Source organism: Anopheles ziemanni, chromosome 3 (genome assembly GCF_943734765.1).
Source record: "Anopheles ziemanni chromosome 3, idAnoZiCoDA_A2_x.2, whole genome shotgun sequence".
NCBI lineage: Eukaryota > Metazoa > Arthropoda > Insecta > Diptera > Culicidae > Anopheles > Anopheles ziemanni.
The window spans coordinates 52,598,713-52,626,606 of record NC_080706.1 but is presented as its reverse complement, the minus strand read 5'-3'; the positions used below and the strand labels follow the sequence as shown (position 1 = coordinate 52,626,606).

The 27,894-nt window shown below is 46.6% G+C and overlaps 2 protein-coding genes across 5 annotated transcripts in view; one reads left to right on the top strand and one right to left on the bottom strand.

The window, feature by feature from the left end:
• Positions 1-20,675, bottom strand: part of LOC131286243 (uncharacterized) — a 41,197-nt gene extending 20,522 nt beyond the window's left edge. The window contains exons 1-2 of one of the 2 annotated variants that reach the window (XM_058315172.1): positions 20,495-20,675; positions 19,732-20,424 (exon numbers count right to left, since the gene is read on the bottom strand). In XM_058315172.1, coding sequence (XP_058171155.1) covers positions 19,732-19,834 — 103 coding nt within the window. In that variant the 5' untranslated portion in view covers positions 19,835-20,424; positions 20,495-20,675. Of the gene's footprint in view, positions 1-19,731 lie in introns of both variants that reach the window. The other variant, XM_058315171.1, reaches the window with a different exon arrangement.
• Positions 20,676-24,522: 3,847 nt separating this feature from the next.
• Positions 24,523-27,878, top strand: LOC131289480 (CDP-diacylglycerol--glycerol-3-phosphate 3-phosphatidyltransferase, mitochondrial). 3 transcript variants are annotated; one of them, XM_058318750.1, is made up of 4 exons: positions 24,523-24,741; positions 25,364-25,598; positions 25,881-27,018; positions 27,093-27,878. In XM_058318750.1, the coding sequence occupies exons 3-4, from the start codon at positions 25,912-25,914 to the stop codon at positions 27,510-27,512; spliced, it is 1,527 nt and encodes a 508-aa protein (XP_058174733.1). In that variant the 5' UTR covers positions 24,523-24,741; positions 25,364-25,598; positions 25,881-25,911; the 3' UTR covers positions 27,513-27,878. The 3 variants fall into 3 exon arrangements, with proteins under 3 accessions (XP_058174733.1, XP_058174732.1, XP_058174731.1); XM_058318749.1 differs by having other exon boundaries at positions 25,361-25,598; XM_058318748.1 differs by lacking the exon at positions 25,364-25,598.
• Positions 27,879-27,894: the final 16 nt, after the last annotated feature.

Genomic DNA, 27,894 nt, shown 5'->3' with positions numbered 1-27,894 from the left:
CATCGAATGGTTTTGTTGACTTTCCTCAAAGTACGCCCGTTTAAGTGCGTGTAAATATTAGCCGTCTTCAACATAACGCGATTGTGCGATATCCATACCCGTCGGGAGGTCAAACGTGAGCATGAGTACAGTGTTTCGGCAACGCAGTGACAACATCAGCATAAGGAATTATTTGTTTCTCAGTTGGGAAAATTAATCATCAGTAAGGCATCTTCATCTAAAAATAATCTTCCACGAAAAAACAATACAAATCTATTGCTCTAACGCAACGAATTGACGCTTCAGAACAACCGTATAAGAACCCCGAGATGATCAAAACTTTAAGTCTACCGTTGCTAACAAAGAACATATTGGGAACCAGTTATTATATACGTATGGTTACTAACTTTTCTCTTCACTCATGACTCATTGACATGTAAAACCCGACTCGAAAAAATCAACTACCGTAATAAACTTACTGTGCACTATATTTCAGCACTCACCGGCTTTAGTTCCCCATGGGGCGGTTCAGTTTTATAGGCCGCACAGCCAACGACGGAACAAATGGAAGCGTACTGTGCACCATAAATTCAATTGGCAGATTAACGCGCACGTACGTACAAACCCAGCCATGACATATATACTTCATAAGCCCCGGTTTACTGCAGCCCAGCCAAGGCGGGAAAGATAAAAACAGATAATCGCTTAACCTATACGACAAACTGCTGGCATTATCGCAATCTATAAAGTCTCCGGTCCCGGATCACACACTATTAATTGCCGTCATGTCGGCGAGCGTCCTTTCAGTGCTGGTGGACACACATTCGCTGCGCTGAGTGTCGGTGGGGAGGAGGCCGTACAGGATGGGACTGCGCGTCGGAGCCTTAAAGGTTCTCTGGACTACTGCTCTGGTGACATTCACGCGGTGGTTGGCATGTGCGGTATTGAATAGTAATTCATGCACCAACACTCAACATCGCGCGACAATGATGCAACCGATGAAGGAGTGCGCAAGTGCACGACGGTTGAATCGGTTGTTCATCTTGGGGTCCAGCTTGCGACGAGAGCCGTAAACACTCCGCGTGATTTTCTAGCACTTACCACCGGTAAGTACCTCAAGGCCCTTCCAGCTCTACTCCAAATCGTTGCCTTCAGCCGCCTGTGAGGTACTCGGTATAGGCGGTGTAATAAATCAAAACTCTTCCATAGACGCGGTTCCGGTTTTAGCGCAAGGTGACGGCGTTGCAACTGACGTTCACCCCCCAGCTGTATATATATTCTATACAGCACAGTCGAAGTTACTCTACACTGTAATTAAAACAATTCCACCCGTTTAATGCAATTCCCGTGTGAGATTATGGCGCAGTGGATCAGATGGACCGTACCGAGCCAATCCCGAGTGCTAAGACGAATGCAAACAATATCCCACGGTGTCGGCGGTGGTGAAGTGTGAAAACAGACGCTCTTGTAGTGTTGTCTCGGCAACTTGCATGCCCTTTTGTGGGCCACTAGGCAGGTACTGTGCTATTGATCCCCTGCTAGAATAAACGAGAGGAAGTGTACGAACTCTCAGGCGCGTTCCAGCTCGATCTACCATGTTTACAACCATGACTCTAAATCGCAGCCGTTGGTACGGACCGTGTGGCGGCGTGGGTAGCAGTTTATTTTACTAAATTGCACACTGCACTGATGGTGTGCACACTGGCGTGCCCTTTGAAGCTTACCGACGTATGCCGTTTAGGCGCTAAGGCGACCACAGGACGACCGAAGCGTACCCGGGCCACGGTTCGCGCACTTGCGACATGCAATTACCCGTTAGCTTTGCATATTTGGCATAATACCCCGGCGGTTCGGGTTTGTGCGAAACGGCCCCCCTCGGTCGGTGGCATCAAGAGCGTACACGCACGTCTCGCTAGTGATTGATGGCATCTTGTTTTGGGGCTACCTATTTTGCCCCAGTACACTGGTAGCATACACACCACTACGCACCTGACTTTCACCGCACTTCGTTTAATTACAATTTATGTCCACCTTCCTCTTCTGGCGCACAGATTAAAGGCCCACTCCGCGAGGCCGCGTTAAGAAGCTTACGGTTTTGTCATAAATTGTTATCCCATTCGCGTGCCGACGATTTAAAGATCTCTCAAGTCGACGGCACGAAACGCAAGTAACTGTCAAGCGGGTCGGGCCTGCTCGATTTCGCCAACAATGCTTGCCACCAATCTCCGGGGGCAACATAAATCGAACGGCTCTATTTAGCGAGCGAGCGGCAACGGTGGCGATCGGGATCGTTTGTGATCGTTGACAAGTTGTTTAAGTACGCCAGTTTGCTAATCGGAGCCTGTCAATCTCATCGCTCGTGATACGGGAGATTGGTAACACTTCCGACACACGCTAGTAGAGGAGAAAAAAGAATGACAAGCGTTTTGTCAGGATTCTCGCCTTTATATGTGATGCAACAGAACAGGATTGTGAGGGGAGAACACGATAATAAAAGGAGGAAGAGAAAGGAACCCTTTTAGCGATTATACCTAAAACATTCTAGAACATCAATAGCTTGGTTTCCGGATCAGTAGCTAACACGTTTTCATGAGATAACACTGTAAAACACCCTTGCTTCACTTGCTTTTCGAACCTTATTCGTCGATGAGTGCATTACGTACACCTGCCACCACCCAAAACTGCATCATAAGACAAATTGAAAGCAAAACGAATATCCAAACACGCGTCATCGGCGGATGAATAATAGACGAAATGAGCCGCGCCGACGTTTACCGGGGAATTAGTGCTGCTTTCGATGTGTTTTTCCCATTTGTAATGGGCAACCCTGCGCCTATCGCCCACAAACCATCAGCATAATCGGACGTCCACTTTCGTTCACGGTACGGACGTCCCGGCGTTGTTCCGTCGCAATCAGAAGTTCGTTCCGCCGTGGCCGCAGCGAAAGTCACCGCAAGAGACAAAGTAGAAAGTGGAGGGAAACAGATTATGACGCTGTCACAACAGTGATAATTTCTTCCCTCCGCGACCCACGCTTGGGGGGGGTACCGGTGCGTCCGCGGTAGGTCTCGTATCTTGCCGGGGATCCCACCCCGCGGGGACGCAAGGGAGATTTGAAGAAATAATGTGTGTGTGTTTTATTTTTCGATACGGGACTCACCCTGCTGCTCCGTCAACTCGGTTGTCCAGGTGCCCTTTTAATGGATTTTAATCGAGCGATTATGTTATAATTCATCCCGTATTTATCGGAAGTCCAGAGTCTTGGTGTATCTTTCCTCGATTGGGAGGGTAGAGATTTGGAGACATTCAAATTTTATCGATCTCTAACCAAAGGAGCCGCTGCTGGGAACTATCTCCATCAAACGTGTAATGACGCATGTGGCAGGTGTCAATGAGAAATCCCCGAATATTAAGTAGGAACCTCCCCGAGCCTGTACAGGAAATGTCTAAGCGGTCAGCGAGAGAACATGGAGGCGTTAGACCCTGCAGTTCGACGACCACCGCGAGTCGGAATTTCTGCCGGAAGTGAGCCCTCGAAGGTGGAACACTCTGCCGCGCTTGACACTGTCCCTTAGGCTAGCCGTACAACTTTCCTTTGACACCCACTGGCGAGGGTTTTCTGTTTCTCCCTTTCCGAGCCCTTCTTTTCCGTCGGGAAGGTGATTTAGATGCACCAGCAAACAACGAGTGCAACGTAGACCTACAGAGACTGGGTCACAAGAAGCTTGATAGTGGAGCCTCTACATTTATGTCGGTTTGTTCCGTCGACTGCACAATCACAACAATTCACAACGGCAAAAGAAACCACCTACGAAAGCCAAATGGGTTTCAAATCCCTTCTCTTTCTCTCTTGCATCGTCAGTCGGTTGGAACAATCCTTCAAACGATCTGCTAAGAGGGAAAGCTTAAATATACCTTAGCTTAAAATGACATTCACCCATCTTCTCCAGCTCGATGTTGCTTTCTACCCGCCAAATTTTCCATTTCTTCTCTAGTACAACAACAAAAACTAAGTTCATTAAGTTAGGCTACAAGTGGCAAGCAGAAGCTCCACGAAAGCCAACCAATTAAGGAAACATTCTGCCACCTCGTTTCCATCGTGGACAGACATTTGTCAAACCCATTGTACGCTTGGCACATTGGCATGTTTTTACTTTCAAACTCCGAAAAACGGTTCCCGCGTTGCAGAAGAAAAACAATAAAGCGTTTTTTTCAGTTTCACTATTGTCTGCGAAGTTTCTCGACCCGGACGAGGTCGTTGGTTCGGAAGAATTTTGAAACGAACAACCCTTTCGCAACAAACATCTCGGGAACTATAGTGAACCCTTCGCTTTGGGGTACAAGAAATCGTCGGGGTTCTTGGCTTGGTATAAATCTGATGCGAAAAATGTTTCGCCCGGGAGCAAAGGCTACCGAGCGTATGCTGCTTGTCGGTGTTGTTTGAGATACTTCTGTGTCACTTTCGTAGCCTTGGATAGTTCCGCGAACTCATTGGCTGATCTTTTTGGCGCGAGACGCTTCGTCTTCTTGTTCGGTGCAACTGTGTTTTCAACAACGCGGTTAGTCGTCTCCATCGTCTCCAATGGGTTGGTGGTAGAAAAAACCTATAAATCCCTCAAGCAATCCCGACCAGTGGACCAACGGTTGAGAAATGTTTTTTCAGTTCCCCAAAGCTATCAGCTTTGAGACATTGGAGCACAACAGGAACTTTCCGAACCGAGCACGGCTCCACCGCGTCGAGGAATAATTCCAATTTTATTACTCATCTTGAAGGAAATGGTTGTTTTTTTATGGATCAATTTGTTCATCTCTAGTTCGCGTCTGGAGTGCCGGATAAAAAAATTCCCTCGCAGTGCGCACATGTGCGTTCGAGCGACCCAACAGTCCCGCCACTCATGGCTTGGATAAAAACAGAAGTCTTCTTATGTTCACTGCAACTGCATAATAAGTTATTCAAATCTTCCCTACATATCGCGCGCCTGGGGAAGTGTCGATAGTATCGTGAACTATGTAAGCCAGTTTCGTAACGCACGCACTATCGACAACGTAACTACTTTGCGTCGCAGAACACGCCACAGCATAAGTACCCTGCGAGTGAAGTGGTTAACGCTATATCGGTAAGAGGTAGATCGTGCGGTGCTGAGGCGAAAAATAATGACGAATCCATCCATCCCACTAGTGGGATCCAACCGCCTTGGAGAACCTATATTGCATCGCGTCGCCGAGGTAGCCGTGCGTCGAAATTGGCACCATTGTGCTTCAATTTCATCCCATTTCCATTGAGATGCGTGCGCGTGCTCGGGCACAACGTGGCACCCCCGGGCATTGGTTGTGCTAATCTAATTTATACCTTCCAGAGGTCACACGAAAGCGCAATGCATCGTCCTACCCGTTCGGCCGTTATCGTCTCAATTCCTGGTGCCTATGGGATGTTGTTGTCCGGTGTGCGCACAACTCCCAATGCTCCACGGTCGCTGATAGACGGATCTAGCTGTCCGGGCCAAAAGTGGACAACCCGCTGTCCTACTCTTCCTACGCTGCTAGCCTCAAAAAAGCGTTACTGCCGAGCAGGAGAGATACACCGGGGCATAGGGAATTCACTCCTTCATTGAATGTTGATCCAGGGATAGACCCTAGGCGAGTACCATCTACGATGGCCAAGTAACAACTTCCCCGAGCGAATGCACGCACAGGAGGGCCCTTCGGTAAGAAGTGAGCTGCAAGAAAAGAAAGCCCTCCATCTCCTTGTATGGAAGCGCTGGCCCTAGCCCGTATTCGACATTTGATTATGGGTGAGTACGCGCAGCCATTTGGAAGAGTTCCGCCAGCGACCGAGCGAGTCTCGAGTGATTTGGCTTTGCCGCACCGAACCAATTTGATGGGAGATCTACCGGAGGGCTCACTTCACCAAGTCTTCTGGCACCACGAGAGCGTCATACCACGGCGCGACTCAGGTGTACTTATCACCGACACCGCCAGCCGTACGTTTCGATACCGACTTCCATAGCTCAACTCGGGAACCAAACGGAATCGCTTATGGCGGTGAATGCGAATGTGAAAGCCACATTTAACGTCGAAGATCGAAGCCCCCAACCCTGCTGGCCATAGTCACCAGCTCCAGCATCGCCAGCCGATGTTCTATTCCGCTTCCCGCTCGACATTCTTCAACGTACGCTGTTGATGATGGGGCCGCCGGCTGCCTTACATGATCCGGGTGTGTACATTATCTTCCCAGACCGGAGTGGCTCCAGCTCAAGAGCCCCATCTCCCATGCCCGTGTCGTCTAGTTGAAGGTCCGTTTTTCAGTCCCATTTGTTTCATTAACACGTTCCCTTGGCAAAAGCGAGGCCAACTTTTGCGCGAAAGTGCTGATCCATCGCCCGGGTATCCACTGATCGATAAAAAAAGAAAGAACGACAAGAGAAACGTAGAGAGATACAACAAAACGACCTGAAAAGTTGGCAAGTTCGGGAATGAAGATTTAAAGGCTCGAGTCAATCATTATTCCACGCACGCGTAATCGTCCGTCTCGCCGCCGTCGAGTGGTCGGAGTGGTAACAGCTTGGCCGGATGGCAGCAGCAACAGCGGAGGCATCTCGTTCGGAATCAGAACCCATTAGCGCTGTATAACAACGATAGCTAATAAAGTGTGCGCAAGTTGACCGATCGGCACGCGAAAGAATGAAGAGCGCTAGGAACGGGCGGTCAAGAAGGTAACTGTACATTTTGTACCACTTACCAGAACCATGTCAATGGTCAAGAGGCAGGCGCCTAAGCAGAGCCACTCCACCTAGAACCTGGGCCGGACCTTCACACAGCCTAGGGGTGGTACGTTATGCAATCGAACGCCATATATTAACCCTGGCCAGCACCAGCGATGCATAGGATGACCATAAAAACCTAATACTGTGGCCAAGGGTGGGTACCATTGATGAAGTTTTATTTGCCCAGCTTCTTCCCTTAATCGGTCGGCCTTTTATCGTTGCTGGGAGTAGAAAACGCACCCAAGACACCGTCTTGGAGGTTCGTCACACGTTCCAAATTTATGCGCCAACCGAAACCCCTCTGAATGGGTGTAACCTTCAAAAGATGTATAATCTTCAAGCCCTTGAAAAAATAAAACACGAAACACAAACGACCTATCAGCCGGACGAAAGCGAGCTCATAATTCAACCTCATTCGGCGATACCATCGACTCGACTAGCAAATCGGTTAATTGTCTGTGGTCGATCATGGTGAACCTTTTTTTTTGTTTGTTTTGTTTTATTTTTTACGCTCTCCGGTCCGGGCAAGAAAGCGAAACAAAAATAAAAAGGGCAGGCACGACGAAATATACATTCCCAAAACGTGAAAAACCTGTTTCTCTCGCCAACCTGTTGCCATTCGCAGCCTCTTCTCGGTGTTCGCGCGGAACCGCCCGGAATCATTATTACCGTTCGGTTCGATTTTGGAATCTTAAGCCAGCAGCGACCGTCGGTCGGAATAACTCTTTTCGAGCAGTGCAAACAAAGCGAGGATATGTTCGACACCCGGTGGGGTGGGGTTCGAATTAACCCTCGGCGGAGAGGGATCCTGAAGAGATTTAATGAGACGCAAACTTTCCCGAAACAAAGCAAAAAACTAAACAACATATAGTAGAGGGACCCAGTGCGGGTTGTTGTCGTAACAGTAGGTTTCGTTTATTAAACCCTATTCAAAGCTGCATTTGGTCAGGGGCCTGAGGGCCATTCGCTAACCACTGACCATTGAGATAGTGTACTGTCCATTTGGAGATGTTAGCTACGGTTGTTACCATCTTCGCGCTACCGAAGAAGGCAGTCGAAATCAAACGAAATCAACCCTTGAAGGTACAGTTTCATTACTATATTGTATGGCCTTAAACAATTGATTCCGAAATTATTTGTCCACAGACATGTTTGCCTCGTTGACTTTGTTGCATGGAACTTGCTTTGAAAATGCTTCCTACTCTTGAGTCTTCGCCTGAACTTCGTGAGCCTTTAAGGGTTGAAACACTCCGATCGTTAATGTTGCCCGCATTGAAGAGATTCATCGCTCTTTCCTAACAACCCAACGAGCGTGTTGTGGTCCACCACTAACGAACTAACTGTTGCGAAGTGAGCACCAGTTAGTACTCAAAGTCACCGATAGATCACCGGTCTGTCCGATCGGATACGAAGCAGCGTCGGGCGCTTGTCGAACGGCGGGGACGATTCGGACGAGCTAACTGTCATGTTTCTAACGCTGACAGGATGACACACGGCGCACAGGCCGGGCCAGCGCAAAATTGTCCAATTGTTGACCATCGCCATGACCAATTTGAGCGCAAAAACCCATGTGTGTGTGTCCATGTGTTCCCTATACTCGTAAGCGTGTGCAAATGTGTGTACGGCGTGCCTTCGCCCTTTCCCCGCGAAGTTCCGCAACCATCAAGCGGGCGACCCATCGGCCTGATCGGTTGACAAGACGTCGCTCAAAAGAACACCGTTAATTTCCTAGCGGTTTCCTAGGCGAAAGGCGCGCCAAAGAATTCACTTTATGGAAACTTGCTCCCGCACTTGCTGGTGTTGGTGGTGGTGGATCGCCAAAGGGCGATGGCGGACACATCCTTCGATGTCGAACCTGATTTTCCAACTGTTTGGCCGTAAGATTGTTAGACGCACGATCGTTTTGACCGTGCAGAGTGTCATTGAACTGGCCGACCGAACTGTTCTGCACGCTGGAATCTGTCAAACATCCTTTTGGAGCATCGTCACCGATGGAATGCTCGGTCACGACGTGGTCACGCCACCGGCACTGGGCTGTACTGTGACTCATCATTCGTGAAGTCATCTTGGTAGCGGCCGTACAAAAAGACATGAACAAAACAAACCGGACACTTACACCGCCGGACCACCTACGGGACGATCGATCATCAGGTATGCCTTGAGGCGAGAGAACTTTTAAAAAGATGCCATAAAAATCCCCCCCTGAAGAAATCGTTAAACAATTTATCATACATTTTCCCCAAAAAGCTTTTAGTGAAGTGCGATGTCCTCGTGCGCAGTTTGTGCAATGGAGTGGTGGAGCGTTGCGATAAGGACTAACGCCAGAGGCGAACGAACAGCATGGAATGGACACGCGGAAAGTACAACCATTTCCCTCATGGGAGGTGAAAGCCCTTCTTCGAGTAGGAATGCATTTTTTAAAGGGCAAGAATCGGGTGGAACATTGACCGATGGGAAGAGAGCAACAGACGGGAAATTGCTGCCGGCCATGCCCGGGGTGTGTCTCGTGGGTCATCATTCTGGTTTGCAACCTGTGACGAATGCGCTGGCGTATACACACACACACACACACACACACGCACACAATCGCCGATGAAAGATGATGATGGTGGACGGCACGTTCGAGTTGATGAGGATGATGCAGCTGAACGGTCGATACCGAGCCGCGGATGAATAATTCTCCCCCCGGTAAAAGTGGAAAGAGAGATCACCAGGGGATACCTCCCGGTGTTGGTGGATCCCGGGCGGTGTATGAGGGATGCTGGTATCGCAACAACTTACACCGCGCTGCTCCAACCGATGACGATGCACTTTTCGGGCAGCCAATTCACTTCAGCCTTTGGGATTCGGCCCGACTTTCGTTTGGGAGTTCCCCGATTAGCCGCGGTTTCGAACGGCATCGAAGCACTACCACCAAACGCGTGGTTGTCGGAAAAACTGGCCCGACTCTAGCGCGAACCCGCAAACATCACGTAGCGCTAGGATCGTAATCGTTAAGGTTGAAGGTAATCTTAACATCGCCCAGTCATAACTCTTCCCTTATTTTTCACTTCTTGCCGCCCGCCTGAAGATGCTTCATTTTCTTACTCGAGCAGACCCGATCGCACAAGCGATCGCCTGGCTGAATGGATACAGTTTTCCTTGCAGACATTTTAGTTCTTTTCTCGCGCATCCACTCCCGGGCCCGATCCCTGGCGGCGTGAACTCGATGTCTGCGTCCAGTTCGGCCAGGGGTCACCACCGACGGTTGTAGCAGATGCGGTAGATTGTTGTTCAGGTGATCGTATCTCGAAGGCGGTATGCCTCAAAGATGAACCTCGAAGGGGTTTTGTACGTGTTTCCTATTTTCTTATTCATTTCACTTCGCTTGCCTTTTGTGGTTATCCGCCCAGAGAGAGAACGGAACAGAGGAAACCCGGTTTCAGGTGTACTGGACTACGACGGCGAGCGGGCACAGAGTCTACCGATTGGCCAGACACTCCCCTAACTCCGTTGGAAAGTCATAGATAAGTGCACTCCAAAACAACTGAAGGCGGTTTCCGATGCCAAAATACGAAATAGAAAAATTTGGCCACAAACTCTCCCCAATGCCATGCCGTTTAAGGGGAGGCGGTTACTGTACACACTCCCAACATATTTGGTCATACATATTGAAATGGCACCAGTTTTCTCCCGTTTCCAATGATGGACGTATCCAAAGCTAGTTTTTTAGGGAATTAAAGATTCCACCATTTCCCTTATTTCCTGATCGTTAATTTATTCCTATCGAGTTTGACGATGCCAGAGTGTACTGTTGTTTTCTTTCCATGTTTTGTCATGGCTACAACACACATCTCCAAGTGAGATAGAAAAGGTAACCGGGTGGTCATCTAGGTCAGCATATTTTAATCCTCCCCAAAATGTTTGCCGAGAAAGATGAACGAAACAATCGGCGACAAAGTGAAACGGACCCGGTCCACTCCGATTGGAGAGCAACTCCAGACTGTAACCTTGTCACGGTGGAAAAAAGAAAGAAAAATCCGGAAAATCACTATTCCCGCACAAAGCGGGTCTAAAACGTTAATCAATTCATCATCAACCCTAATGCGATGGCCACGCAAACGAGTAGCTCCTTTGATGGACCACACCACGTGGCCTTCCGATGTTTGTTGGTAAACAAACGATTGTTGAATTTCGGACGGCTCCGTTAATCCGAACTCAGTCACTTCTAAGAGAACCGAAAATTCTTCTCCCCCGGTAGGTTGGTGTGTCGGGACTCCAGCTCATCGCGATGAAATAGTCTATGGCTTGTAGGTTAGTTTCCTTCGCAAATCTGCTATTCGAGTTGGACTCCACGTTTCAGTAAGTGAAGGTAAACGTTTTCCAACGACGATTGTCTTCATGCGTCGCCAAGTCGCGTCACGTTCCACAAATCGCAAATGGTCCGGTGGTCGGCATCGCAATTAAGGGATGCGTTTAAAATGCGATAATTATCGCCAGAGCGTCACCGATCGTCGCCGCGCCATCCTCTACTTGGACTGGTGTTGTGTCGGTTTTGTTTCCCTAGTTCGTTTCTATTTTCTTTCTCTTCTTCCCTGTTTTTTTTTTCTTTTTATTTTCGCTTCGTCCAATGCGATGGATTAGTAGACACTTTCGACCGGCCATTTCCCTTTCTAGAGCGAAATTCTCTCTCCCTCTGGTGGGGTGGCTTTCCAATGGGGACGCCACCGATCTTGATCTTGAATTGACGTGAAGTGGAATGTGTGCAAGGTGGAGTGGAAATTAAAATGAAAGTGTGGAATCGCAGTCCATCACGGCATTGTTGAAACGTAAAAAAAAACATGAAAGAAAAACTAGCCGTGACCATTGTTTTAGTATCTGCCAGCCGAAAGCATCAACTTCCTGTAAGCCGAAAGGCGTCGGACAGTTGCTGTCACAACTCAAAAAATATGCCTAACCTAACCCTCGATCGGGCGGGATAGCAAACGTTGATATGGTTTATTGAACAGAAGGAGAGAAAAAGAAAATACGTCTGATAAACGGCGCTTTAGCAGAAAAAAGGGCACACCTTCAATAGCAAGGCCAAACCGGTGGAAAAGGGAAAGAAAGCGAGTGATAACAAAACTGATCCTCGTCCCGTGCTTGATTGCGAATTCTTTACGGTGGGAGACAAGCACAAAACAAAATGGGTCAAAAGTTTATGATTTTACCTCCACCTTTCCAACCTCCAGCCACCGGCAGAGCACGTTGTAAAGACGCGAGTTTAATCAGCAACCCACATGCACATTATGTTGGCAGCAACACAAAACATGACTTTTCAGCGCAAGGGTGAATGTGTATGCAGAACGGCGAGAGGGCAAGTGTGCGAGTGCGTGTTGCCGATCAATCAAACCGACGTGCAACGTGCCTGGCATCCATCTCGGAGCAGCCCGACTTCGGCCTGGACAAGGCAAGGAGCATCAAAAGGAGTGAGCGGCCCTCGAACCTGTTTCTCCTGGATCGAACAAATGGCATTGCTTTTTTATTTTTATTACGGCTCCACTTGCCCCCATCATGATGATTAAAGATGATGGGGATGAATTTTAATTGGTTCGCCAAAACTGCGCTACCGAAGCGGTTAGCGGGTTTCGCTCGCTTCCCGATCCCGACGACGACGACAACGGCGACGACCTCGATGATCCTCCGGCCCGGTTCGCATATTTGCATAATGTCTTCTCTCCGGCGCGTCCACCGGGCACATAATACATCTCATTCCGAGCGGACAGCGCTTTTTATTCGTGTATTTCCACCGTTTCTGACACTTTGATTAACTTCGGAGGGCGCGCGGATTAGGCGAAGGGCACGAGGAATTCATCGTCAGTGTCGTGACTTTTGGCCATATTCGTACAACACCACGCACACGGGGACGTTTGTAAGATTTTCGACGATAGTTGTCGCTTTTCCACCGGCCTCTGGTGTCGGAGGCGGTGTCGTGACACGGCGCAACGGTACATCCGTGGATGGTGCGTGAAGATTGACCCCGGCACGAAGTGCGAGATAATCGATGAAGTTGGCTAACGCGACGCGGTCGTATCCATCCGGCTGCGGCCCGTGGCCGAATTGATTAAGGGCAAACGGTAACCACTTTCCAGAGAGGGGGAAGATTAATGCGCTGGGAAAACGAGGATAAGGTGAAGAAACTGGTTTCCGTGCGTTCCTGGGGACAATCCAAGCGCGGGATGGAGGGTGAGTTTGGAAAGTGAAACGTTAATCTTCATTTTTAAAGAAAGGTTTGGAGCATCAAAATTGTATGTTGTAAGAAATACAGGACCAGAGCCAATCCCAGCGTTAATGAACTACCAAAAAATCTTCTGACGAATTGTGTTCCATAGTCAGACATAAATGTAAATCTTGTTCATGTCGATAAGTTTAAAAATAATAAGGAAGGAGCCATCGATCCAAATTGGGCAACAAATAAAATCGCATCCTTGGTATCGTAAACCAGTTTCACACGTCAATATACCAAACTTAACTCGATGGTGCTAATATAAAGTTGCTTCCACAAGACAGAACACGGCTGGATGAGCATCTACACATCATGTTGAAGGCAAGATGGGGAATTTAAGATCACCTGGCACCTGAGCGATCGCTACCACATTCGAACGAAATATTCCACCTTGCCGTACCACAACGGACGACTTCACAATTCCGATGTGTTTCAACTCCAAGTCATTGATACACGAGCGCGATATCACTTCCGGGGTGGACTAAAGTTGCCCGCAGTTCTACCATGTGAAGCCGCATAGAATGGCGCACAAGAAACACCTCACTCCATACCCTACTAGACTTGATTCGATGCTACTATGCCTCGTGTGCGATCACCTTACCAAACACACAGACTCCTCATATTGGTTCGCGATTCCATTAATCACTCCTCATTTGGCAGTTGCTGATCGTAAAGCGCGCAGCCGTAATACGATGTTGGAATTACGATCCGGATCGGTCTGTAAGAGCAAGAGAGGGTGGGAGCAAAAAATCGAACGAACTCGCAAAGCAATTCTTGCGCAATTTGCAGAACTCCAAATGGCCGGTCCGGATCGGTCGGTGGCGACCAGCCTTGGTTAAGGCGCAACCCACGCAAAACCTCACTGCCGATCGGCTCGATTTTATGAGCTCGATGCACTATCCTAAGACCGGTGCAGAGGGCTAACGCTTGGCGGCTTGGTTCTTGGTTCTGCTTTCCGTACTGCCAGCAATTCGGTAGCTCCAGGTCCAGTTCACGCACGCGGTTCAATGGGAGGTTTCATCGGGTTTGCCTCCGGTGGTTTGATGATTAATCGTGTTCAATATGTGCTCATGACAACCACTGGGCGCGATGCTCCAAACACCCAGCCTATCTCCGATGATCCAGACGTCAGGAAGTGGTCGGTTTGTGCAAGGGAACGGTAGGATTGCGAGCGGACTCGATGCAAACGATCGCCCACCTGCCTCCGTTAATAGTGACAAGTTGCACGCGTTACGATAAAATCCAAAGCAAAGAACCTACACTAAGGTTTCTCCTTACACATTGGGAGCATTTGTTGGGCTTTAGGGTACTTTCAGTGAATCAATTATTATTTAAAAAAAAACTAGTTCCTTTTAGTATATCTTTATGAGCTTATTCGATTTCGTTTTCTCACATAGTGCCTAATCTAATTAAATAAACAGCACAAAGAAATCTGAAAACTTTGAAAAAAGGATTCATGAATCTCGAAAAAATGTTCACAAGATCGACATATATCTGCGTTGTAGCATCATCCGTGTTCAGAAGTTTAAATCTAAAAAAATTGCTGAATCAAAACAAAATTCGTTCCGAATCTCGGCTGAAAGATTCACATGAATTAATCCCGTCGGACCCCCGTGGGGGTCCGCGACAGCCGAGCGGTAACGCCGGTTAGAAAAATCGGCCCATGAGCGCCGGAGCTCACCACCTCGACGGCGTGGGTTCGAATCCCAACCGAGACCGGACCCTCCCCTGTACGAGAGGACTGACTATCCACGTACAACAGGGAAACAAGTCTCGTAAGCCCTTAACGGGCAGGCATGACCAAGAGGTCGTTACGCCAAGAAGAAGAAGAAGAATCCCGTCGAAAGCTGCGTAAGTCACAATTACAGTGCCAATCTGTCGGAGAGCTTCCACTATTAAAATATTGCCTTTGTAGGACCTTGCTTTTACAAAACAATTCGCCAAAAGTTTGGAATAATGTCGTATCTTGGAGCATAATTTAATAAACATCACAATATAAAAGCAACCAAAATAGTATATGATGATATAGTACCGGCCAGAAATTTATGTAAATTCAAAATATATTTTAGTTATATCAAATTTAAATATTTCTGAACATGAATATTAAAAAAATGTTTTTCAAATGAAATTTGTATTATTTACAGTTTTGTCCACACTTGAGACCATATGACGGGTTTTATCCCAGAAACTGAGTCATGTAAGTGTCGTAGTCTCCTCCATCGATGACTCCGATTGCGTGGTACCGTTCGTCGAACGGACGACAGGACTGCATGTGCCCGTCGGCTATCGGCCAGACAGTTTGACAGTTTGCGACTTCCGTCGGTGCACAACTTGACATAAAAAAAAAAAACAGAAAACCCACCAGAACCCGTTCTGACTCCACTAACGGGTTTAATCGGCGGGCAAAGGGTACGGCGGAGGATTCGTTGTAGTCGCAATTTGACGTCATCTTTTCGATGGTTGTCATCGTTTGCGTTTTCCTACGAACGGACGCTGGCGAACTCTCGTCTACTATGGCGAAGGAAACAATCTTCCGTAATCCTTCCCCGACACATCATTCAGTCGTTCTCGGCAGTCCCAGTGCCTCCCCCGGGACTTTAAGATCGCTAATCTTGTAACTCAAAACCGCCACATGAACACGCACACACAGACACACGGCCGGAATGAAAGCAGTTCTGGTTCAGATCTGATCGGACGAACACGGGCGGTAGTGATTCTGATTAAATGAATTCAATTAACTCACCCATGTTTCGAGGCCAGTAGGACTTGTCGGTGTGTATGTATTCTTCCTCTCTCAAATAGATTCAGCCGCAAGTTACTTCTTGCCGAAAGTGAGACGTAGTACGAAAGGAAAAATATTAACTAATTTCTGACAAAGACCAAATATTTTTTAGCTAAATTAGTGGTTCATGCCTTTTACCTTAGCCCAACGACGACGACTGGTGGGTCCATACCAGTCAGTTCGAACCACGCACGCAGCATCAGTCCGCAAATGGGTTCGCGTATTGGCTCGGACTAATAGCCCATAATGGATCGATATGTTTCGCTTGCCGCCCCACTCGTTTCCTTGTCGGCGGGGGACGGACGGTGAGTGAGAAGAAGAAAAAGATAAACCTAACCAAATCTTCAACGCTTTGAGACATTCATTTTCGTCTGCCCATCATTTGAGCCAGGAAGAAACATTTATGTGCGACTTCGGTGGCGACTTTTTGCGCTTCTAAAACAAACCTTGAGCTAACGAACAGAGGCAAAGTGCTGGCGATGCTCGACTCTATCAGTGAAGTCTATGCCGTCGCTTGGACACATAGATTATCGAGGAAAGACTCCTGCTGACGCTGTTTATTTGATTACGATTTCGCAATCGGTACTGTTAAACGTTCCGCTCGGTTCCAGAAGCGACCATAGGGGCAAATTTAATAAATGACCGCTGATTAAAGTGTCGACCGTTAGCCTGATATTACAATATAACCGGCAAAAAGGTCGCATAAGTCTGCCGATTCGACCTACATTCTTTAATCGACAAACGACTAAATTTTTAAGGTATAAAATTCATGTTTAGCAACTAATTACATTTAAAAAATGATTATTAAAATTTTCATACAGATCTTTAGCAGATAAAATTATCCATCGCAACGATTCGCCGTCGGGTCACTTTCGAAATGGTTTGCTACCCGAAATGATAATGGCCTTGTGCATCAAGGAAATAAATGTTCACATTAACAATACACCACTTAGTCCGGTAGAAATCGGGTGAAGAAAAACTACCGAGTGTCTGTAACCAACGCACTTTTTTGCCCTCGATTTTCTCATCGTTGTCAAAAAGCGGAAGGAAGATGAAAGCGACCACAAGTCCGAATTAATTTCAATTTACCAAGTCCATGCGTACGTTTTTCGCTCGCGGAACTCAACAAGCTCACCAACAAGGAAGGTTTGGGGAGGCATGTTTTCGAAATGGTGAAAATCAAAATAATTCAACCATTGCTGAGCGGGAGGTTGGTTCGAAAATAATAAAAATAACAACAAGAATAAAGGAAAGCCAAAGCCGCTTACCGATCCTCTCAACAAGGGAAACTATTTCATGTCTTAGGCAAACCAACGGCAAGTCCAGCCAATGTTCGGAACATTGGACTTTTGATCGGGGCCGAATGTTATCGGTTGTTCATTTCAGACCCTTTCCGAGCACGTTACGAGATCTGGTTGTGTGCGGCAATTAATTTCAAGGGATTCTTTACTTGCCAAGAGCGGAACAGGCGAAGTGTTTTGAAACAAGCATGATAAAGGCGCTGGCGGGTAAAAACTTCAGCAAATCTCGAGAGGAAAGTCTAGGAGCCATAGGGCGAGATAAAAAAAAAGACCCACACAAAACACACGCATACACAAATTAACCTTTTAATGGTGGAAAGCACCGAGTGTGTATGTTTTAAGTGCTTCTGTCCCATTTTACGCTTTTCCTTCCACGACTTCCAAGACCGAGGCAGTTTAGAAGGTTTGGTGGGCGCCTGGACGGCGTACTTTCCCTTCGGCAGTGGAAGGCCTTTTTCCACAAACAACGTCACCGCTGTTGCACTAGCGCATAGAGAGGAGAAAGATTTGGGAAACCTTTTTCGCTTTTGCCCGAGCATCGGTTAAATGCATCGCGCTATCGGTGCACCAGGACAAAGGGGAGGGCATGAGAGATAGCGTGAGGGCTCCTACTGGCCGCCCCCTTGTATCGTCGTGTTCCGTTTATTTACTTTTGCCACTTTGGACCCAACTGCTTTGGGCTCTGGGCCAGCCGTGTCGTACTTTTCGGATAGTTTATCTTAACAGAGTCAATCTCGGCAAAGGAACGATACATCCACTTCATCAAAGTGCCTTTGGGACGCTTACGCTGCACCGAAATAATGTGGGCATGGAATTTTCTTGCGGCAAACAACAAACATCGACACGGGTTGAAAAGGACCCAAAAACTGGTAGTTCTATGCGACTTTGTTCGAGGCAAGAAACTGGCAGCTCCTTAAAGTGTTACGGAGCTAAGGATGAAGTAAAGGGCATCGAAATCGGGCCGGAGATCGGAAACGGAAAAAGTAAATGTAAATGTGAGGGAGGTGTTACGTAGAGCTTTCTTTTCACTTGACAAATATATTTGTGTATTTTACCGCACTTTTTTTTACGGACACCGGCGTTGGTGCCACTTAAATGTCAATAAACTCGCGATCGCAATCATTGAAGCCGTGACTTTCCGCTACGGTGAGTAAAGCGAGGTGGGGAACTGGGGGTTGAGAGGGGTTAAGGAAAGATCAAACAAAAGTCATCCTTCTTTCCTGCACATCCCTGCGCAGTTGTCGCTACCGTCTCGTCTCGTTAGCGTGTGTGGACACAAAACGGGACCGGGACCGTTTGTCCGAAAATAACGGCGCAGTTGCAGCGAGAGAAATGAAAGATGGAGCAAATAAAAAAGAATGAAACATACACACTCGGTAATTCAATGTTTATATTTGCGGGAGGAATAAACTACAGTGCAGCGGGAGTTCAGCCAGAAGTACCACTGAAAAGGCACAGAAATGTATAAAGATGTTTAAAATTGAACCGTTCGTGTGTATATGTGTGTATGCGTGCGAGATGAAAATATACAGTTAGGCCCGAGTAGAGTGCATCCACAGGGAGGAGTTTCGTCGATGGAGCGCATCATAAATGCGAGGATGCCTCCCAGGTGCTTGCTACCTTCCTCCCAGGTTTAACCGTTTGTCGCCTTACAATAAACATTAGCTCTGTGCTGTTGCCCTCGGGCGTATGAAACTTTCCCAAAATTAATTACGCTTTTGGGGGGAAATTCGTCTACAAATTTTAAACACAAAAAAATAGTTTTAACAAATTATTGTCATTCTTTCGGTTTGTTCACTTTCTGTCGTAGTTTTACAACATCACTGTTTTTTCAACAACTCCGATGTTCAAAAATGAAACCATATTTGACGATTCGATTAAACTTTTTCCGTTAAAACCACAATCCCGTGTGTAACTTATATACCCTTTTAGTCGAGTAGAAAGCAAATTATTTGTACCACAGCGTGTGCTACAAAAACTTATATGCGATATCTATACATATAAACAACAAATCCAGCAAAAGGCATAAATATGATCCTTAGCAGTTTAACTTTTCTTGGCAAAGGAGTTAAAAAGCCCAGAACCAAGTTGTCTTTAAAAACAATTATCTTTGGTCCTGTGTTCGGGTGCGTGGAAACATTTTGTCTAGATCTTGTGAGAAGGAAATTACTTTATCATTAGCTGGAACCGAATGCTGGTGGAAAGAAATCGAGTTGGGTAAAAGAAAGAGCGCAAGAGACACAGAAAAAGGCCACATTAAAACAGTATCGACTACGGGGGTCGTTCGTCGTAAGATGGTTGGGACTCCCGTCAGGTTGTGGTGCCCTGATGTGTGACCATGAAATAATGTTACGGTTGCGGCCTCGGCAAATCTTCTCCTTCTTAATGGTTATACGTTGTATTACATAGAAAAGTGGCTTTGTAAAACATTTCGGTCATATTGTAACGGATATCGCTGTGAATTACGGCTTTTTGAAGAACTATATTTTGTTGCAGGACTTATGCCATTAAATGAAAATCTTTGCTTTACAAACGATGGAGTTTCTTTAAAAAATCTAACTTATTGAAGCTAATAAATTTTCCAGAGACGAAAATACGAAAGCAAAAGATGAATACCGGCGTGATGCTTAATGCTCACGTTATAATTAACACCGATCTTACCTTTCGTGTGTGACATGTTATGATGTTCCGCCGCAGCACCGGACAGCATGGACGGGCATATGCTGCCGATCAACGCAAACAGTAGCACCAGGGAGGCCGTCATAATGAAAGTATCGCTTGCTGTGGTCCTTTCTTGCTTCCCTCTCCTTCTCCAAACGCTGCGTTGCTGGTTCAAGGAGGAACGGTCGTGTATCTCAGTTTTGTTATACTTTTCCCTTCCTGCTAGTAGTGTGCCCGTTTTTTGCCTTTCTTTCTTTCTTTTTCTTCGTATCGTGGGTTATGACGGGCGGAAACTTTCACAAAGAATGCACCGGAGCCAGTGTTTCTTTCAGAACCCGTCTTCCGCTTTTGCTCGTGCCGGATGCTGCGCTGTGCTTCACGCAGGGTGCCGAACGTATCGTACCGAGTGGCAATGGCGGTGTGATAGCGTTGTGTGTTCGCGCCTTTCTATCGATGTCCGTCTTGAGATGCGCCGCTGCTCAAACTGTTGTTGAAGTAGATCATCCTTCGATAGACAGGATTTTTTGAGTTCGATGTTCAGTTCTTCGTTGAAACCAATCGGTGTACTATTTTTCAAACTCTTACTTTCCTTTGTACATACTTTCACTACTCAGAACATCAGTCAATCAAATTTGCTCATTCTCTTTGCGATCGCGTTATCCAACTGCACAGCATCCCCCAACAGTCCCACCGCTGGATAAAGAAGGGAGATGTGGGGAATATTTTTTCCGGTTTTGGTCAATTTTCAAATTATCTTCCCAACCTTTCCGCACACGCGCAATTATGTGTTGGCAATTATCGTTGCTTTGAACACGATCGTTGCTTCCTCCATCCATAAATCAGACGCTAGACCAGGCGCTAGACCGGGAAACACTTTCGTTGGATTAATTTCGGGAAATGGGAAAACACTTTCAGCCGGAACACCGATACAATTCCCACACTCATCACTCCGCGATTCCTGTGCCCTTTGAAAACGTAAACATCTTGAAAAAGCAACACAAAGCCACCTCGAACAGCACCGAATAATTTAAAATGCTGGTTATCCCCATCGAAGCAAGGATACAAGATTTTTCAATTATCTGTTCGGAAGTTGTCTACCCAACACTACGGTACCGAAAGTAAACGAATCAATGGCACTTAATGTATAGCTTTTTCCCGGATCCCTACCTTAAACTTGCCCTAGCGTAAGCGAACACAATTTTGAATACTTTCATGCACAAGTATTTAACTGTTACACCACAACACCATCTTTCTCGCATTTGAACAATTGCACTTGCAAAATATTGATGCTTGAAGGTGTTGCTACCACCAACCGACAAATGAACGACGTTGATCGATTGGCAGTAAGTGAAGAACAGTGATCACCTTTAGTGGCCAAGAACTCCCTCGCAGTTTCTTGCAGGTTGTCAGAACAGCTTTCTTCTTATCAACTTCCCATAGCACCCGGTATCACTGGTAATTGTGCGAGCACGTTCTTGGCGGCATTAGGGAGACGATACTGCGAACCACCGGACATTTGATAAACACGATTGGTGGATACTAATTTTTTATCATTACTTTCTTTAATGAATTCGTATAACACACTAAACAAAAACAGCACCAGCGAGCTTAGACTACCGAAAGTCGCAGAAACCAGCGAAACAGGGAAATTCGTACGGGCATGTGGGTAGTTGTTGGCGGATGCCCCTTGTTTAAAAGTACAGCAAGCCGGCCGAGACGAGGGTGAGGGAAAATTATCGATGAATCACCAAAAACAGCACGCAAAAACCGAAACCGACTGAAGTTTAAAACAATGTAATCAGACGAACATACGGCAAAGCCAAGCTAATGATGGTAAACTATCTAACTAGCACGGTACCGCCGGAAAAGGAGAATCGTTTGTATATTTCTTTCCGCTCGAACCTTCTTGTTATTTCCTCTTGTAATCTAACCGTCCTGGCACAGCACCGTCGGCGATCAAACGATCGGATCACGCCTGACACACGTCTCTCCGACACGAGGCGATCTACTAGACTGATCGAACTGGTGAAGAAAGTAGTGTTGGCAGAATCGGGTTTCGGAAGATCCGAAGATTCGATCACTATACGGTTTCTAAAGATTCGAATCCCAGTTGACGGATTTTAAAGATTTGGATCCCCACGGATTCTAAAGATTTGATTCTATTGGCATTCGAACCAGATTTGCTACTAGATTTGCTTCGGTTCAGCTTTGATCCGAATCTATTTAAATTTGATGTCCATCCAGACACGGGATGAGTCACGTAGCGAGACGATCTACTGACAATTTGATTGATTTGAGTTCTTTATCGTTATTCGCATTACATCGAGATTGAATCGTAAGATCGCCATCTACGATGCTATGCGAATAACGACAAAAACGAAAAACTGATACATAAATACATACCTTATTTAACATACATTACTTTATAATTTTTTAGTTTAGGGAAAAACTTTTGTTTTGAAAATTATTTCTTTTATTTAATTTATTTTATACTTTTACGTATTACCGCAGGTCTACACGGCGCTGCGACTTTCCTGCGACCGGGGTTTCTGCGACCACGGAAGTGTCAAAGTAATCAAAAAATAGCCTAGGTCGGCCATCTCGTATGTCAAAAGCGTCGCAGAAACTCCCGGTCGCAGGATTGTCGCAGCGCCGTGTGGACCTGCGGTTACATAAACTGAGAAAACAGGATTGATTCTTTTATATGAAAATTGTCATTAAGTTAGTTGAGTCGGAGTGTTATAATTCATTATCAAACTTAACCTGTGGTCACAGCTTTGCGCAACCGCATGCGGTTGCGTTTTTGATCTGTCAAACGAGCACAGCTTTTTGCCAAAAATAATACTTTAATGTTTGAATATACCACTTATATGAACATACAAACTCAATAAAGTCTACTAGGAACAATATTTACTGTTGACATATAAAAACGCAAGAGTCTGCGGCAAGAATCAAACTCGTTTGATTTTTTAGTACAGAAACCGCAAGGTCGTGCGTCTACCTGTGGTCACAGCTTTCCGCAACCGCATGCGGTTGCGTTTTTGATCTGTTAAACGAGCACAGGTTTTTGCCAAAAATAATACTTTAATGTTTGAATATACCACTTGTATGAGCATACAATCTCATTAAAGTCTACTAGGAACAATATTTACTGTTGACATATCAAAACGCAAGAGTTTGCGGCAAGAATCAAACTCGTTTGATTTTTTATTACAGAAACCGCAAAGTCTTGCGTCTGCGGTGACAGCCCATGACAGCTCCTATCTCTCCCATGGGAAAAAACGCAACCGCATGTGGTTGCGCAAAGCTGTGACCAGGGGTTCTGCGGTGACAGCCCATGACAGCTCCTATCTCTCCCATGTGAAAAAACGCAACCGCATGCGGTTGCACAAAGCTGTGACCAGGGGTTTAAGGAAGGAGCAGTAACCTACTGCCTGTTACTGCAGGATCTGGCGCAACTCGTTTTGCTTTGCTATGAACAGGATCGCGATGTCCGAGTACCAATTATCAAGGAGTAAAAGTAGGACTGCATTCTGTTTTAACGTTTCCTATGAGTACTGAAGAAGTGCTCTCGTTCTACAGCGCTGCTGCGAGACAACACAACATGCGATCTCTCAATGTCACACAGCGCTCTCCTGGGAGAGCTGCTGAAGGAGACCAGTCCGCTCGGAACGGGCGCGCCGCCGTGTCAAACTAATTTTTTCGGCTAAACTCATTCATACATATTGTCCATCCTGTCCATACCTACATTCCATGATTTGTTTAACACGTTGCGTACCAAGCGTTTTAGTACAATTTTTCAAATTCAAATTTGTTTATAATATTTGTTAAACCGATTGTTTTCGAAGGCCAAGCAAAAACATGGGGGGTGCCCATGGCGCAGCGGTAGCGCGAGGAAACACCACACCGCAGGTGTGGGATCGAATCTCGAGTCTGGCACCCTCCGGTATTACGAACGGCTGACCACCGATCTATAATATACCGTCTTTCGGTCACACAAACTCTCTTCGGAGAGAGGCCTTGTCCCACTAGGGGATGTCGTGCCACATAAAAAAAACAAAAAAAAAAAACAAAAACTTAGTTTCCCAAAAAATGTATATAAAATATTACTATAACTTTTATGTTTCATTTTCATTTATTCTAAAACACTTGGTACGCAACGTGTTAACACGTTGACTGCCATGTCACCCAAAAGTGACTGACAGTTCTAAAAAGTTCTAAAAAGCTTTTTATCCATAAACAAATGAAAATGCAACATAAAAATTATAGTAATATTCTTTGTCAATTCTTTGAGTAGCAAAATTTTTGCTTAGCCTGCAAAAATCGTTGGTTTAATAAATGTTTTAATTTGTTTGTAACATTTATTAAACCAACGATTTTTGAAGGCTAAGCAAAAACTTACCTTCCCAAAGAAGTGATATAAAATATTACTATAGTTTTTATGTTGCATTTTCATTTATTTATGGGTCAAAAACTTTTTAGAACTGATTTTTGCTGTTACCCACTTTTGGGTGACATGACAGTCAACGTGTTAAACCGTTATTTTCTTTACCTACCGTTTCTTTACTTTACCGTTAGCGTTCAAATATTCGAAAATAACGACTGCGTCGCGGTTTGCATAGCTTCATAGCGTATTTCAGTACTAAAATTATTCAGAACAAGATTTACGAGAAAAAACCCTGTTATTTCGTGGATCGCTACAACAGTTGCGGATTATTTCACATTCTATTGCAACACATGTTTTTGACGTTTTTCCCGACCTGTCAAACTTGTGCCGAAAGCAAACGGATAGTCTAAGGTGGTGCTTTGGCTACGATTTCTACAAACAAATACGGTGCTCCGGGGACAACTAACGGCACAATTGGCCAAGTAGGATAATAGAGTCGTACTAACGTGGTGTGTGCCACGGGAGCACGTAAAAGTAAACCAGCATCACTCCTTCGTACCATCTTCCGGAATGGTAGCATAGTGCCAGTGTACCATCATGAGCGTAATCGATTTTCTCCTCAGGTAAGCAGCAACAATTTTCGAGGCCTCAACTCCCATCTTCCGTTGTGCGGTTCGGTTCTTCTGTGAGCCTTCCGCAGGTTTCATTTACGTTTTATGAAAAAGTTTAAGTTCCTTTCACCCTGCCCATCGTTCGTTGTGATGTTACAAATTTCCCTCAAAACATTCGGTTGGAAATTGTGCTTTGTTTTTTCCCCCCCATCCTCATATATTCTATTACGTACCTTCGAACAACACTGTTTTCTTTCTTTCGTACCATCTCGATGGTTGCGCATTGAGCTTGTTTTGTTTATAAAAATAGACCCACCTCTTTCTAGCCTTTCCCCTAAATTAGCATAGGGATGGATATGGGGAGTAGAAAGTTTCGAACCATATGAACCCCTAGAACCGATGGAACATACCTGCACGACATCCGTGAATCATTATTATTCGCAAGCTTTCTTTCGCCCATCTCCCAGCATAACATACCGCCGAGTCGGTGATGAGATTCAGGATCAATGTTTTAAACTTTACCAAATGTTTTTTGTTTCTCGTTCCCTATGAACAGTTTTGTTTGTTTGTTTGTTTCCAAACCGCGCCGCTCAAAGTTTACCAACGTTCTCGTATTACTTTTCTCGTACAGCAGAAACAGTCTTTAAACAGTGATTTTGGGAGAGCCACAACGTGTTGAAAACACTGGTCCTCAAAATACCCCATGCCTTTCCCGTCTCCCAATGCTTTCGTACAAACGAAATCTTTGCGGTTGTTTCTGCCCGAGGACAAAGTATTGGCACACGCAGGTACTGACGGCCAAATCTAGCGTCCTGTAAGAGCGCTACTGATCTGCGAGTATTTATCCGATGGTGTAGCGTGCAGAAGAGGTAAGAATCGTCTCTCTATTGCCCGTAATGCGTTTGTTAGTAGCTTGTGTTGTGTTTCTTTTTTGCTCTGTTGTGTGTTAACCGTTCCCGACCGGGAGCTTCGGAACAGGAGGTGTTCGGTGGCATCGTTGTGTTTGCGTATGTACAAGGAATAATGCTTCGAATAGTGTCCAGTATTACACGTATCAAATGCCTTACCAGCTAATGAAGGACTTTTTTTTCAAATGCATTTATAACTAATACTTTCTTCTTTCTACTTTCCATACCGCATCGGTTCACCAGTTGGCAGATTATTCTACAACCGATTCTAAAAATGATACGACGGTTGTTCAGCACCCTCATCACGGATTACCCTCCGGCCGGCGAGTTTCTACCGTCGGCACCACAATCATCGAACAATCGGCCCACATCGGTGGGTGGCAGTGAGACGTCAATTCCACCGGCCTTTCGCAGCACCATGCTACAGTCCCTCAGCTGGTTGCACGCAATATCACCCTGCTTTCCCGTGTCGGGTGACCGCATTGAGGTCATCCAAGAGCCGGGAACGTTCTACAACACGCTGGTGGAAAAATGTTCCGCCGCTCGGCGTCGGATTATGCTGGCCAGTCTATACCTCGGGACCGGCAGCCTCGAGACACGGCTCGTTGATGCCATCCACGAAAACCTGCGCAACAATGAGCAGCTGAAGGTGGACGTGCTGCTCGACTTTACGCGTGGTACGCGAGGGATGAAAAACAGTAAAACCACCCTGATGCCGTTGGTGGAGGAAACGGATAACTTTCGGCTGTCGCTCTACCACACGCCGGTGCTGCGCGGAATCACCAAGCGGTTGGCACCGCCACGGTGGAACGAACTGCTCGGCATTCAGCACATGAAGCTGTACCTGGTGGACGACACGGTTATCCTGTCCGGGGCAAACCTTTCGAACGATTACTTCACCAACCGGCAGGACCGGTACGTAATGATCGAGGATCGGCGGCTGGCCGACTTCTACGCTGCCTTTCTAGGTAAGGTGCAGGAGTTCAGCCTGACGGTGGGGCGCGATGGAGCGACACGACTCCACGACACGTGGACCATGCTGCCGTACAAATGTGCACAGCTGGAGTTTGCTACCGAAGCCCGCGAGCGGATACGATCGTACTTCCGGGGAGTCATGGAGCAGCAGCGAACCATCTGCCAGCGGGAAGCGGCGGATGGTGCGGACAATCACCCGGCGGACACGTGGATATTTCCCCTGATCGAGATGGGCCAGCTCGGTATACATCATGACAGTTTGGCCACGAAACAGCTGCTGTCCGGGTGTTTGCCCGGTTCGAGACTCCGCTTGGCCACCGGGTACTTTAACCTCACGGAGACGTACATGAATACTCTGACGAACGATTGCCAGGCTAGGTGCAACATACTTATGGCGCATCCAAATGTAAGTGTGTAAACCAATGCGAGGACAGAAAATATATTTATTCATTCATCCAATCATTTTCTCTTGTCCAACAGGCGAATGGTTTCCTGGGAGCGAAAGGACCGGCTGGGGGCATTCCGGCCGCATACTCACTGCTTGCGCGCAAATTCCTCGAGGCGCTCAAATCCGCCGGCCAGAGCCACCGGGTGGAGCTGTACGAGTACGAGCGACCCGGCTGGACGTACCACGCCAAGGGCCTGTGGTACTATCTTCCCGATTCGTCGCTTCCCAGCGTGACGCTGATCGGCTCGAGCAACTTCGGTGAACGTTCCGTCAACCGTGACCTGGAGGCGCAGATATGTCTGGTCACGAACAACACGCACCTGCAGCGGAAGCTCGAGGCCGAGTACGAAAATCTGCTGCAGCACGCGACAACGGCCGAGACGGAGCTGATCAATCGGCCGGTACCGCGTTGGGTCCGGGCGGTGGTCGGTTTGTTTAGAAACTTTTTCTAACCGTGATTTCGTCTTTTTTTGTTTTTTGTAAGAAAACATTGTCCATTAGCTTCCGCTCGGAAGAATCGTGTAGTTAGTTGTGCGGCCGTGAAGGCCGTGGATGATCAATTAGAAACAAGAACAACGGCGTTTGGGCCGCGAAAGTTAGGTAGAACATAGAGTTCAGGGCTTTTTTTAGTCAATTTCTCGCAATCGCATCACGTAAGAGCTTCGCAGAACAGTTACTCATAGCGCCACACCGTTGTTACCGTTCCAAGTTTGAAATCCTATACTCTTAAGACAAGTTACCAAAGTGACAAACCCCCTCAAAGGAATATGTTGGTTGTTGTAACACAATAAAGACGTTATTTTAACAACACAAAGTAAGATTACAGAACAAAGG